This window comes from Dendrobates tinctorius, unplaced genomic scaffold (genome assembly GCF_039654945.1).
Source record: "Dendrobates tinctorius isolate UK_male_01 unplaced genomic scaffold, ASM3965494v1 ptg000282l, whole genome shotgun sequence".
NCBI lineage: Eukaryota > Metazoa > Chordata > Amphibia > Anura > Dendrobatidae > Dendrobates > Dendrobates tinctorius.
The window spans coordinates 1,894,912-1,910,754 of NW_027361949.1; the positions used below are offsets into that span (position 1 = coordinate 1,894,912).

At 47.7% G+C, this 15,843-nt stretch overlaps 1 protein-coding gene across 1 annotated transcript in view; it reads right to left on the bottom strand.

Annotated features, from left to right (window-relative positions):
* Positions 1 to 15,843, bottom strand: part of LOC141072634 (disintegrin and metalloproteinase domain-containing protein 12-like) — a 66,859-nt gene that overhangs the window by 23,813 nt on the left and 27,203 nt on the right. The window contains exon 4 of the mRNA XM_073559930.1: positions 10,591 to 10,669. Coding sequence (XP_073416031.1) covers positions 10,591 to 10,669 — 79 coding nt within the window. The remainder of the gene's footprint in view (positions 1 to 10,590; positions 10,670 to 15,843) is intronic.

Here is a 15,843-nt window from a genome sequence, read left to right on the forward strand (position 1 = left end):
TAATACTGCCCCCTATGTACAAGAATATAACTACTATAATACTGCCTCTATATACAAGAATATAACTACTATAATACTGCTCCTATGTACAAGAATATAACTACTATAATACTGCCCCCTATGTAAAACAATATAACTACTATAATACAGCCCCCTATGTAAAAGAATATAACTACTATAATACAGCCCCCTACTGTATGTACAAGAATATAACTACTATAATACTGCTCCTATGTACAAGAATATAACTACTATAATACTGCTCCCTATATACAAGAATATAACTACTATAATACTGCTCCCTATATACAAGAATATAACTACTATAATACTGCTCCCTATATACAAGAATATAACTACTATAATACTGCCCCTATGTACAAGAATATAACTCCTATAATACTGCCCCCTATGTACAAGAATATAACTACTATAATACTGCCCCTATATACAAGAATATAACTACTATAATACAGCCCCTACTGTATGTACAAGAATATAACTACTATAATACTGCCCCCTATGTACAAGAATATAACTACTATAATACTGCCCCTATCTACAAGAATATAACTACTATAATACAGCCCCTACTGTATGTACAAGAATATAACTACTATAATACTGCCCCTATGTACAAGAATATAACTACTATAATACTGCTCCTATGTACAAGTGTGACGAACAGCCCACCGCGTTCGTCCACTTACGGGCGACGACTAACGGGGGTCCCGCTGCCACCAAAACGCGACGGACAGCGGACCCTGTGTCACCACTATGTCACGATCCCACCACTGACACCGGTGTATCAGCGGACGGAGGGGCGTGACACAATGCCGGCACACGGCTATCACAGGCGCAGTGGGGCTTATCTTAGTTATCCCAACACTGGCACCATGTGACCAAAAATATCCAGCAAGCTAATCTCGCTCTACAATTTGCCGCAGGGGGAGTTTAATTTGGATGCCCCACCACTGCTATCAATCTTCCAAGTACTGCGGGGATTTATGTATATCCCACTTTCTCAGTTCCACTTTGGAACTCGCAGCTCTCCGGCGCCCCCCTTACCCTCAGGTCAGTCAGGGAACTGCACCTAGGATAATTAGTCGCCGGACGGGCTGCCTGTTGTGAACCGGCAATTAGGCTTCTGCAGTAAGGGAATTATCAATGCTGTGGCTGAAGCCCCTTACTCAGCAATATAAGACCCTTCTAGACTGCCAGCAAGCCGTAATAGCCGTACACAACGCGCTGCCACCAGTCACGGTTACTTAATTCACAGTGTTAAATTAAGAGGGTCCGTGGCAAACCCCTTGAATTAGTAGCGATTATCTATCAAAGGCGTATAGTTCGATTCTTAGAGCATGGAGACAGATCTAAATAATTTCATTTATTTTCCGAAAGAGGACAGTGATTACAGATAAAAGTTGCTATAAAATTGAGACATAAAATATGTACAGTACAGGTATAAAATAAAAGTGGAGAAAACAAAGAGATTACACTCACAGTTCCATATTGTTCCTTAGGCAGACCATGCGGCTTTAAGGGAGGAGGAGCCACACGTCTCCATTCATCTGGAGTTCTTGTCAGCACGGACTCTGCAGCTGTTCTGAGCTGGTTTGCCCAGGAAATGCCTTATAGACTTTCCTATGTGACATCACGGAGAGGTGCATTCTGGGTTGATCCCACCTCTCTTATCCAAGTTATGTTTTGGCTACAAAACTTAGATTAGCTATAACTTTATGGGAGAAGCTGGTATGGACTCATCAGTGGTATCATGTTTCCCAGCGTAATGAGCCCATCAAGAAAACATCAAACATCTATGCGATATGACCGTCCATTTGGGCGCAAATCATATCTCATGTTCTGGACAGGGTAGAACTTCGAAACATACGCGGTCTCGAAGCTGGGACCGCTCAGGTTACAAAAATATGATTTTCATATCTCTAGGGGGTATGGTTTTCGTAATATGACTTTTATGTTTCCCATATACCGGCATACAGCCTGTGTTTTTCCGAACAAAGGGATCCCTTCCCCCTGCTCTTCGAGAGGAAGTTGGTTTAAGGTTTCAGAGCTAGCCCAGGCAGGGGGGCACTGGTCAGTGTGTGAGTGAGCCATGGGCGAAAAGAGGAGGGGGGAAGGTGCTGCATGAGCTGACAGCCTGCATTGGCATAGAGGGCTGGATTTTTCTGGAAAGTTACAACAGAAAACATCATATTTTGTAGACAAAACCCCATACCTCACAGACATTGTACATCACACCTCCCCCCTTAAGAGGGCGCTAAGGAGGCATTACCTCTCGGTAATCGGCCATGCGCACCTCAGCGGGTTCGCCCCGGCGGGACAACCCATCGGCATTGCCGTTTTCGCTGCCCTTCCTGTGTTTTACAGTAAAATCGTACTGTTGAAGGGCAAGGCTCCAGCGGAGCAATCTTCCATTGGTTCCGGACACTGTGTGCAACCAGCTCAGAGGGTTGTGGTCGGTTACCACCGTGAAGGCGCGCCCGTACAGGTAGGGCTGCAAACGTTGCAGTGCCCACACCATGGCCAGACACTCCTTCTCGATGGTCGAGTATGCCACTTCCCTCGGCAGAAGTTTCCGGCTCAGGTACAACACGGGGTGCTCTTGGTTCCCCGAGTCGACCTGGCTAAGCACAGCACCGAGGCCAAACTCGCTGGCGTCGGTCTGTACCAGAAACGGGCGACTGCTGTCGACTGCTCTCAACACTGGAGAGTTGCACAGGGCTGCTTTCAAAGCTTGGAAAGCCGCCTCACAGTCATCTGTCCAGTTGACTGTTTGGGGTAGCCTCTGCTTGGTGAGGTCAGTCAAGGGTTTGGCAAGGGCGCTATAGTCCTGTACGAACCGCCTATAGTACCCTGCAGTGCCCAAGAAGGACTTCACCTGTTTCTTGGTCCTGGGGGTGGGCCAGGACACAATTGCGTCCACTTTTTCTGGCTCCGGACTCATGGAACCCCCGCCTACCCGGTGCCCCAGGTAGTGGACCTCGCGCATGCCTATCTGGCACTTCCCCGGCTTGATGGTCAGGCCTGCCTGGTGAAGACGCTTGAGCACCTCCTGGAGGTGCTGAAGGTGTTCCTCCCAGGTGGAACTGAAGACGGCAATATCGTCTAAGTACGCCACTGCGTACTCCTCCAGTCCCCGAAGCAGGTGGTTGACCATCCGCTGGAAAGTGGCAGGGGCATTCTTCATGCCGAAGGGCATGACCGTGGACTCGTACAGTCCAAAGGGGGTGATAAAGGCGGATTTCTCCTGCGCCTCAGGGCTCAGGGGAATCTGCCAGTATCCCCGACTCAAATCCATGATGGATATGTAGTTGGCGTTTGTCAACCGCTCGAGCAGATCCTCGATGCGCGGCATCGGGTGGGCATCAGAGGTTGTGATGGCGTTGAGCCCCCTGTAGTCCACGCAGAACCGGGTGGTTCGATCCTTTTTAGGCACGAGGACTACAGGTGAAGCCCACGCACCTTTTGACCGTCGAATCACTCCCAGCCTTAACATCTCATCGACCTCTTGGCGCATGACTTGTTGCACCGTTTCAGAGATCCGATAAGGTGTTCGCCGTAATGGGGCATGATTCCCGGTGTCCACCTCATGAACCGCTAACTCCGTCCTCCCAGGACGGTTGGTGAACACGGGCCGGAAGAGTTCCAGGGTGGCCATCAACTGCAACCGCTGGGACACGGTGAGCGAACCACTTATCTCCATGTCCTCAATGGACCCATTGGCCTTGGCCTGGGCCAGCATGTCCAGGAGGGAATCTTCCTCCCCATCCTCTGGCAGATTGCAGACCGGTAGGACGCAAGCTTCACGTTCATAGTGCGCCTTCAGCATGTTGACGTGAAAGGCCTTGCGCCTACCCCGAGCATGGTCAAGCGTGACCACGTAGGTGACCGGGTTGAGCTGTTGGTGGACGACGTACGGGCCTTCCCAGGCTGCCTGAAGCTTATCCGTTGGTACAGGGACCAGCGCCCACACCTTTTGACCCACCTGGTAGGTCCGCTCCCGGGCGTTCTGGTCGTACCAGTGCTTCTGGTCAGCCTGAGCCTGCGTCATGTTGTCATGCACCAACTGCGTCAAGGTCTGCATCTTGTCACGGAAGCGCATGACATAATCCACGATGGACACTTCTGTGGGGTTTGGCTCATCTTCCCAGGATTCTCTTATCAACCCAAGGGGTCCCCGGACTCGCCTGCCATACAGGAGCTCGAAGGGGGAGAACCCGGTCGAGGCCTGCGGAACTTCTCTGTAAGCGAACAGCAGGTGTGGGAGGTACCGCTCCCAGTCGCGCCCTTGGGTCTCAACCAGTATGCGGAGCATCTGTTTGAGGGTACCGTTGAAGCGTTCACACAAACCATTAGTCTGTGGGTGATACGGACTCGATACCAGGTGCGTCACCTGCATTTTCTCACAGAGAGCCTCCATTAGGCGAGACATGAATTGGGGCCCTTGATCGGTAAGCATCTCCCTGGGAAATCCTACCCTTGAAAAGATGGTCACCAGTGCGTCAGCCACCTTATCTGCCCTGGTTGAAGACAGAGCTACTGCCTCTGGGTACCGGGTAGCGTAGTCTACCACGGTGAGAATGTATCGCTTTCCGGAGCTGCTGGGGACGGACAGCGGTCCTACAATGTCCACCGCGATTCTCTGGAAAGGCTCCTCTATCACCGGCAAAGGAATAAGGGGAGCCTTAAGAGCAGGCCCCGCCTTACCCACTTTTTGACAGGTGGCACAGGAGCGGCAGTAGTGTGTTACATCTGTCCCCATCTTGGGCCAATAGAAGTGTTGAGACAGCCGTGCCTTTGTTTTGCTGATCCCCAAGTGTCCAGCGAGTGGAATCTCATGGGCAATCCGCAACAACTCAGTTCTGAACTGATAGGGGACGACCAGCTGTCTTTCCCTCAACCACTCCTTTTTAGGATCTCCGGGTACTGTCTCCCGGTACAACCTTCCTCGTTCCCAGAACACCCTCTCCTTATCAGACTTGGAGGTGGGCGTCTCAGCGAGACCTCTCAATTTCTCCAGGCTGGCATCTGAGTGCAGAGCAGCCTGGAACTCCATGCTGGAGGCTGTCAGAAGTGACGTCAGGGTACCTCCTTTACTGGGACCCTCTGGAACCGGCTCTGGGTTCACCTCTGGTTCAGTCTCTCCTGTAGCAGCAGAGGGTCCAGAAGACAGTGCGTTACCTGCGATCTGGGCACTCTGACTGCGTGTGACAGCTGCTATGTATGCTGTCTCCCTGGGGATTTCTGCAGACCCACCAGCTGGTGCTGCCCTGGGCTCTACCTCCCCATCCACCCCCAACACTTCAGGAGCAGTGCTACTTATGGGCCAGTTACCTTCCTCGGTGGCACTGGTCAGCTGCATGGCATTACCTTCCTCATGGTCCCCATGCACCTCCCCATTCTCTTGAGCACCGTTGCTTGCTCCTGCCAGGGGTTCCTCAGCCGTCTCACTCCGCAGAGTGACGGGGCTGAGCACCTCGGTACCTGTGGACACATCTACCGTTTCAAAGAAAGGGTTAACGGGTTCAGTCGGCACAGATACATCAACATCATCATTCCTAGGAAAAGAATGGTTATCAGTTTGCTTTGGTACAATCACATCAGCATCATACCTTGGGAAAGAATGGTTGTTAGTTGCATCATTACTCATCAAGGCATTAGCAGGTAACACATTCAGTTTCCCATCATCAACATCATCAGGGTTAACGTTACCCTTATTATCAGTTTGGGGAAGGGTGTCAGGGACATAGTATGCAACCATCCTCCCCAAGTCAGTCCCCAATAAAACATCAGTGGGCAAATTTTCAGACACTCCCACCTCCCTCAACCCGCTCCCGGCACCCCAATCGAGATAAACTCGTGCCACTGGCAAGGGACAACGGGTGCCTCCAATCCCGGTGACAGTCAGGGTTTTCCCCTCAACAAACTCTTCAGGGGCCGCCAGTCCAGGACGGATGAGGGTTCGTTCAGCCCCGGTGTCCTTGAGGCCTGTAGCAAGACGGGCCCCCACCTGAACAGGTTGAACGTTGTCGTCAGCCCTCCCAACCACACCTCCCACCAAAAGAACAGAGGCGTTGGGCCCGGGGGCCTTGGCTGGGGGGTTCTTCGGCCTGTTCGGACAGGCGTAAAAGAAGTGACCAGGCCGCTGGCAGTGGTGACACAGGCGACTGTCAGTAGCCGGCCTGTTGTTGGCAACAGGGACAGGGCCTCCGGAGGGACGGCCAGCTGGGGCATTGGGGTTGGTTGCTGGCTTACCCCCTTTCCAGCTGGTGGTGACTGGCCTCCGCGTCTCGGGCTTCCGGTTGGCCTCGTGGTTGTCGGCGATCTGCGCCGCTTTGTCCGCGTTCGTTGGTTCGCGGTCCAGGATGAACTGTCGGACCTCAGCTGGGCAGAGATGCAGGAACTGGTCTTTGATCATCAGGTCCCGTAGCTGCTCAAAGGTTTCAACGGACAGTCCATGGATCCACTGGTCAAAGTGGGTCCTGAGTCCTTGCACCACATCACTGTAGCTATCGTGTGGGCCACGTTGGAGGTGTCGGAACTTCTTTCGGTATACCTCAGGTGTCAGCCGGTATTTGGCGATCAGCGCCTGCTTTATGGCGTCATAGTCGTCATCGGCTTCTGGCGGAAGAGAAGCAAATGCCTCCAGGGCTTTGCCTTTTAGCCCGGGGGTCAAGTACCTTGCCCATTGGTCTCTAGGCAGCTGGTACTGTCTGCAGGCTTTCTCAAAGGCTCGCAGGAACGTGTCCAAGTCCCCATCCTTTTCCATCACGGGAAAATGCTCTGGCCGGGGTTTAGGAGTCTGGACGCTGCTGGGCTCACGGCTTCGGGCTGTGGGGGCATTCCACCCCCGCTGGAGCATCTCCAGCTCATGGGCCCTCTGAGCTTCTGCATGGCGCTCAGCTCTCTCAGCCTGGGCTTGACGCTCGACCCTCTCAGCCTCAGCTTGGCGCTCACGTTCGGCTTGGGCCTCCTGCCGATATTGCTGGATCAGCCTCACCCGCCCATCCCTGTCTTCGGCGGGGAGTTCGTCCAAGGCCATTTGCAGATAGGGGTCCACCCCGTTCTGGTTGAATGTGGGGCCAGCGCTCAGGAGTGGAGCCTCTGCTGCAGCCCCATGGCAACTTGGGCCAACTTCTGCGCTCGCTGGATTCTGGCCGTTGTCCAGCTGCACTAGAGCCGCGATCATTTGATCTTTGGTTCCTCCTGCGGCGTCTATGCCTCGGTACGTGCATAACCCAGCAAGGGTGTCCTTTTTCTGCTTCTGATACCACTCCACTGTCATCGCCGCCATGGTTGCCAAATAAAAGATAGAAAAAGAAAAACGAAGAAACGGGAGGGGGATACTTGCAAGTACACACTAATGTCTCAGGACTAGTAACCACTGAGTCTGTTCTCCAAAACCTATGATGCAGGATTCCCGCAGGAACCGTGCAGGTCTTTAGTGAGAGGAATGATTGCTCAAACCAAATCACTAATGCTCTAGGATTATCCCACCGCTGCCACCAATATGTGACGAACAGCCCACCGCGTTCGTCCACTTACGGGCGACGACTAACGGGGGTCCCGCTGCCACCAAAACGCGACGGACAGCGGACCCTGTGTCACCACTATGTCACGATCCCACCACTGACACCGGTGTATCAGCGGACGGAGGGGCGTGACACAATGCCGGCACACGGCTATCACAGGCGCAGTGGGGCTTATCTTAGTTATCCCACCGCTGCCACCAATATGTGACGAACAGCCCACCGCCGTTCGTCTACTTACGGGCGACGACTAACGGGGGTCCCGCTGTCCGTCGCGTTTTGGTGGCAGCGGGACCCCCGTTAGTCGTCGCCCGTAAGTAGACGAACGGCGGTGGGCTGTTCGTCACAACAAGAATATAACTAATACTGCCCCTATGTACAAGAATATAACTACTATAATGCTGCTCCTATGTACAAGAATATAACTACTATAATACTGCCCCCTATGTACAAGAATATAACTACTATAATACTGCCTCTATGTACAAGAATATAACTACTATAATACTGCTCCTATGTACAAGAATATAACTACTATAATACTGCCCCTATGTACAAGAATATAACTACTATAATACTGCTCCTATGTACAAGAATATAACTACTATAATACTGCCCCTATGTACAAGAATATAACTACTATAATGCTGCTCCTATGTACAAGAATATAACTACTATAATACTGCTCCTATGTACAAGAATATAACTACTATAATACTGCTCCTATGTACAAGAATATAACGACTATAATACTGCCGCTATGTACAAGAATATAACTACTATAATACTGCTCCTATGTACAAGAATATAACTACTATAACACTGCCCCCTATATACAAGAATATAACTACTATAATACTGCTCCTATGTACAAGAATATAATTAATATAATACTGCCACCATGTACAAGAATATAACTACTATAATACTGCCCCTATGTACAAGAATATAACTACTATACTACTGCTCCTATGTACAAGAATATAACTACTATAATACTGCTCCTATGTACAAGAATATAACTACTATAATACTGCCCCTATGTACAAGAATATAACTACTATAATACTGCTCCTATGTACAAGAATATAACTACTATAATACTGCCCCTATGTACAAGAATATAACTACTATAATGCTGCTCCTATGTACAAGAATATAACTACTATAATACTGCTCCTATGTACAAGAATATAACTACTATAATACTGCTCCTATGTACAAGAATATAACGACTATAATACTGCCGCTATGTACAAGAATATAACTACTATAATACTGCTCCTATGTACAAGAATATAACTACTATAACACTGCCCCCTATATACAAGAATATAACTACTATAATACTGCTCCTATGTACAAGAATATAATTAATATAATACTGCCACCATGTACAAGAATATAACTACTATAATACTGCCCCTATGTACAAGAATATAACTACTATACTACTGCTCCTATGTACAAGAATATAACTACTATAATACTGCCCCCTATGTAAAAGAATATAACTACTATAATACTGCCCCCTATATACAAGAATATAACTACTATAATACTGCCCCTATGTACAAGAGTATAACTCCTATAATACTGCCCCCTATGTAAAAGAATATAACTACTATAATACAGCCCCCTACTGTATGTACAAGAATATAACTACTATAATACTACCCCTTATGTACAAGAATATAACTACTATAATACTGCCCCCTATGTAAAAGAATATAACTACTATAATACAGCCCCCTACTGTATGTACAAGAATATAACTACTATAATACTGCTCCTATGTACAAGAATATAACTACTGTAATACTGCTCCCTATATACAAGAATATAACTACTATAATACTGCTCCCTATATACAAGAATATAACTACTATAATACTGCCCCTATGTACAAGAATATAACTCCTATAATACTGCCCCCTATGTAAAAGAATATAACTACTATAATACAGCCCCCTACTGTATGTACAAGAATATAAGGGTCTGCAAACCCTGTCTTATGAGGAAAGGTTGCAGGATTTGGGAATGTTTAGTTTGCAAAAGAGAAGACTGAGAGGAGACTTAATTGCTGTCTACAACTATCTAAAGGGCTGTCACATTGTAGAAGGATCAACTTTATTCTCATTTGCACAAGGAAAGACTAGAGGCAGTGGGATTAAACTGAATGGGAGGAGACACAGATTAGATATTAGAAAAAACTTTTTGACAGTTAGAGTGATCAATGAGTGGAACAGGCTGCCCGCCACGAAAAGTGGTGAGTTCTCCTTCAATGGAAGTCTTCAAACAGAGGCTGGACAGACATCTGACTGGGATGATTTAGCGAATCCTGCTTTGAGCAGGGGGTTGGACCAGATGGCCCAGGAGGTCCCTTCCAACTCTACGATTCTATGATTCTATGATAACTACTATAATACTGCCCCCTATGTACAAGAATATAACTACTATAATACTGCCCCTATGTACAAGAATATAACTACTATAATACTGCTCCTATGTACAAGAATATAACTACTATAATACTGCTCCTATGTACAAGAATATAATACTATAATACTGCCCCCTATGTACAAGAATATATCTACTATAATACTGCTCCTATATACAAGAATATAACTACTATAATACTGCTCCTATGTACAAGAATATAACTACTATAATACTGCTCCTATATACAAGAATATAACTACTATAATACTGCTCCTATGTACAAGAATATAACTACTATAATACTGCTCCTATGTACAAGAATATAACTACTATAATACTGCTCCTATGTACAAGAATATAATACTATAATACTGCTCCCTATGTACAAGAATATAACGACTATAATACTGCCGCTATGTACAAGAATATAACTACTATAACACTGCCCCCTATATACAAGAATAGAACTACTATAATACTGCCCAAGAATATAATTCTATTTAGAGATACTTCTGGTGTATTATAAACAATTGCTTTTATATTATTTCTGCCCATGGCACACATTATTTTACAGATATACAGTATGTGATATAGTTACCAGATGTCCCGGTGTTTCTGTAACCCGAGATCCGTCCTCCTGGTAATGAGATGCAGTAAAGTCCAGGGGTAGAAGATTTCTAGAACAAAATAAAGAACAAAATACATTTATAGTGTATATTTATATACTCAGAGCCATGGGTCTGCCCAGACGCAGTCTACCCATTTCAAATTCCATATTTCAAATTACAGATTTCTAATTATGCTACTCTGAATTAGACTAGAATTCTAGAATGCATTTGGCCACTCATCACCCCTGCAATATTATCATCATCATCATCATCGTCGTCATCATCTAATAAAGTTGTTTTTCCTCTTCCCACAGGTACGCATTGAATGTCACCAGCTTTCACCAGCTCCTGAGTGTCTTCTGTGAATTTCTTGTACTATCACTGGTACGCATTGAAGGTCCTACCTTTTATATCCATAATGTATTTCTTTCCTTTTCAGTCCTCCATGCTTACCTCCGAGTAAGCCATCCCTCCCCTGATTTTTAGCACTTTTGGTTAACTCTGCACATGTGGTCTGGGCAATCACGCCCACATCCCCTTTCACAGCTGACCCCTCTTAGTTGCAGATATACTCAGAGCCATGCGTCTGCCCAGACGCAGTCTGACTATTTCAAATTACAGATTTCAAATTACAGATTTCAAATTATGCTACTCTGAATTAGACTAGAATTGGACTGGAATTTGACTATAAGGTAACAGAATAGATAACCACTACAATGTTTAGGTTTCTTCTCACTTTCACCCCCATACTTCTCTATTTTGTCCGATCTCCTGTAATCCCCCCACCTAGTGTCAGCGCCGGGATTTTTTTCTCTAATCACCAACCTCGGGTAAAGCTCATTTAGAGCTTCTCTTACCTAGGATCCTAGGAATGGAGACGAAAGAAAAAGACACAGGAGGCTTGTCTTTCCAGTTAATCTCTCTCCTTTATTAAGATGGGTACTTCTTTTATAGGATCATAAAAGAGGAAATAGACAAATATAGACAATTTCCGTAATATTATGTAACAATTGCGAAATGGTGGATGGTTGGCAAAAACAACAGTTATATAACAGGGACCCCATTTATTCAGTATGTGGGGGAGAGAATGATTCCTCCTGCAGGAGCCAGTTACTGTCCGGTGGCTTTGAGACACTTTGAAATGAATACTAGTTTGTGAAGTGTACGTGAACAGTTCTGAGGAGAAGGTTAGTAAGGAACTAGTCATTTCCCCCTCCATCCTCCCCAGCCACCTAACCTTCTCCTCAGAACTGTTCTTCCACATACAAACCTTTTTCTCCAGACATACACGGCCACATCATGTCCTATCCTGCTCCCACCTTCTAACGCTCTACCTGCTACTACTCATTGCTGGCGACGTATCCCCGAAATCCTGGTCCTCCCCAACACATCCCCACTCATTTCTAACATCCTGCCACGATCCTCTACACGTTTTTGCAATCATGATAACCTCATACCTTTTCATTCTGCCCCCACTCCCCCGATCCTCTTACCTGGAGCCTTATGGAACGCACGCTCTGCAACAAGCTGCCGTTTATCCATGACCTCTTTATCACCAACAAACTCTCCTTCCTTGCCATCACTGAAACCTGGCTCACTCCTTCTGACACAGCCTCTCCAGCTGCGCTTTCCTATGGCGGATTCCATCTCTCTCACATGCCTCGCCCCAGCAACAAACGTGGTGGAGGAGTTGGCTTGCTCCTGTCTGAGACCTACTCCTTTACCCCAATTCAACTTCCACCCTCCGCTACTCTTCCCTCGTTCGCGGTGCACTCTGTCTGCATCTATTCCCCCTCCAACTGGCTGTCATCTACCACCCATCAAAACTAGCCATCTCCACCTTTCTCGACCACTTCACCACCTGGCTGCTCCATTTCCTCTCTGCTGACATCCCCACCATCATCATAGGCGATTTCAACATCCCCATTGACACTTCCACCTCAGCTGCCTCTAAACTTTTATCACTGACTGCCTTCTTTGGCCTCACTCAGTGGTCCTCTGCATCCACTCAGAAAGATGGTCACACGCTGGACCTTATCTTCACCCGTCTCTGTTCCCTCACTAACTCACCCCTCCCCGTCTTACCACAACCTACTGACATTCTCTTCCCTCTCCTCTCCGACGGCGCAACCACCACTCCACAAACTTGCTCACACTCGCAGAAATCTCAAACACCTCAAGCTACAATCACTCTCTGAGTCCCTTCTCCCTCTCACAGACATAACTTCCCTTCATGACACAGACGCTGCCACCTTTTATAACACCACAATAACAGCAACACTTGATTCGGTTACCCCCCTCACGCAGAGCAAAACTCGTACAATCAACAGGCAGCCCTGGCTGACCAGCCTGACCAAAGAACTGAGACGGGTTTCCAGGGCCGCTGAGCAGAGATGGAAGAGAACCCATTCTACTGAGCACTTCAGCGAATACAAGCAGTCCCTCATCAGCTTCAAGTACACGCTCTCTGCCGCAAAACAAACTTACTTCGCATCTCTCATATCCTCACTTGTTTCACAACCCTAAACAGCTCTTCAACACTTTCAATTCTCTACTCCGTCCCACAGCACCTCCTCCCTCTCCTCTCATTTCTGCTGAAGACTTTGCCTCCTTCTTTAAGCAGAAGATCGATACGATCAGAGAAAGCTTTGACCCACAGCCCCCAATGCCCCTCTTAGCCGCTCAGCCCTGTTCTTCCAAAGCCAGCTTCTCCACCATGACAGAAGATCAGCTCTCCACCCTCCTGTCAAGATCACACCTCACCACTTGTGCGCTTGACCCGCTCCCGTCCCACCTCATCCCTAACTTGGCCACAGTCTTCATCCCAACTCTAACACACCTTCACCCTTTCACTTACAAATGGTGTCTTTCCCTCATCCTTCAAACATGCCTCAATCAGACCCATCCTCAAAAGCCCTCCCTTGACCCATCCTCTGTGTCTATCGCCCAATATCTCTTCTCCCTTACGCCTCAAAACTACTGTAACAGCATGTATATCTTGAACTGTCCTCCCACCTCTCCTCCTGTTCCCTCTTTGACCGGTTACAATCTAGCTTCCGACCGCATCACTCAACTGAAACTGCCCTAACTAAAGTCACTAACGACCTACTAACCGCCAAGAGCAAGCGACACTACTCTGTCCTCCTTCTCCTGGACCTGTCTTCTGCCTTCAACACCGTGGACCATTCCCTCCTGCTACACATTCTCTCATCTCTTGGCATCACAGACTTGGCCCTATCCTGGATCTCATCATACCTAACAGACCAAACATTTAGTGTCTCCATCTCACACACCACCTCCTCACCTCGCCCCCTGTCTGTCGGTGAACCCCAAGGCCCAGTTCTAGGACCCCTACTCTTCTCCATCTACACCTTTGGCCTGGGACAGCTCATAGAATCCCACGGTTTGCAGTATCACCTCTACGCCGATGACACGCAGCTCTACCTATCTGGACCTCACCTCACCTCACCTCCTTACTGACCAAAATTCCACAATGTCTGTCTGCTATCTCAGCCTTCTTTTCTGCTCGCTTTCTCAAACTGAACATGGACAAAACAGAATTTATCATCTTTCCCCCATCTCACTCTACGCCTCCACCAGACCTATCCATCAATGTCAATGGCTGCTCACTTTCCCCAGTCTCGCATGTTAGGTGCCTCGGGGTGATCCTCGACTCTGCCCTCTCTTTCAAGCCACATATCCAAGCCCTTGCCTCCTCCTGCCGCCTCAAACTCAAAAATATTTCCCGGATCCACGCATTCCTTAACCATGAAACCACAAAAACACTAGTGCACGCCCTTATCATCTCCTGCCTCGACTACTGCAACCTCCTACTCTCTGGCCTCCCCTCTAGCACTCTGGCACTACGCCAGTCCATCCTACATGCTGCTGCCCGACTAATCCACCTGTCTCCCCGCTATTCCCCAGCCTCCCCCCTATGCCAGGCCCTTCACTGGCTTCCTATTGTCCAGAGGCTCCAGTTCAAATCCCTAACCATGACATACAAAGCCATCCACAACCTGTCTCCTCCATACATCTGTGACATAGTCTCCCGGTACTTACCTGCACGCAACCTTCGATCCTCTCAAGATCTCCTTCTCTACTCCCCCCCCCTCATCTTTTCTTCCCGCAACCGCATACAAGACTTCTCCCGTGCTTCCCCCATACTCTGGAACTCTCTGCAGCAACACATCAGACTCTCACCAACAGAAACCTTCAAGAAGAACCTGAAGACCCATCTGTTCCGACAAGCCTACAGCCTGCAATTATCCTCGGTCTACTGAACCGCCGCACAACCAGCTCTACCCTCTACTAGTGTATCCTCACCCATCCCTGTAGACTGTGAGCCCTCGCAGGCAGGGTCCTCTCTCCTTCTGTACTTGTGTGTCCCTTGTCTTACACATGTTTATTATACTTGTCTATATTTCCCCTTTTCACATGTAAAGCGCCATGGAATAAATGGCGCTATATAAATGTATAATAATAATAATACTACTACTAATAATAATAATACTAATAATAATAGTTAATGGTGAGAAGTTATAATTTAAAATCTGCATATCAGAGATTACTGCGACAGAGGCCAGAAGACCGCAGCGTCTGATTTATTCTACTCCTGCACCGATTAGAAGCACTTCACCTTCATATTAAATGGTGCAGGTTTCTTTTAACAGTGCAGGGGTTTATCTGCTCACTTGAGAGCTCCTGGAAGCTTTCCTGCATTAAGGTTGGAAGCTTTGCTGCATTAAGGTTCTCAGCTGTGCCCTGTTAGCCACTCCCCTCTCTTATATAATCTGGGCCTTGGCTAGCACTCATTTTCAGAGAGATAGCTTATGCTGCATGGCTGGAGGTTGTTGCTGGTGGTTAATGGAGAAGGCATTTGGTGGATTTATCTGTGACTATTGCTAGGTTTTGAGTGTGTGATATTTCCCTTCCTTTTCCTACTATTTCCTTTATCCCTGTTGTATTGCCTTGTTAGTCTGGTTGGTGTATTGGGGGTACACTACTGCTCCCCTCTTCCCTGTGTGGGGGTGAAGGGTACACACTGAGGGCAGATGCAGGAACTAAGGCAAAGTATGTGGCCCCGGCCTCTTTACCATCAGAAGTAATCCGGGGAACAGGGCGAGATAGGGCACCCCTAGTATTAGAGACAGAGAAGGAGTCCCTGATCCTGGGACACCCAGCAGAGTTGGGACACTGACATTATTAGTTTGCAGCCCCCTTTATTATGAAGGCTGACAGGA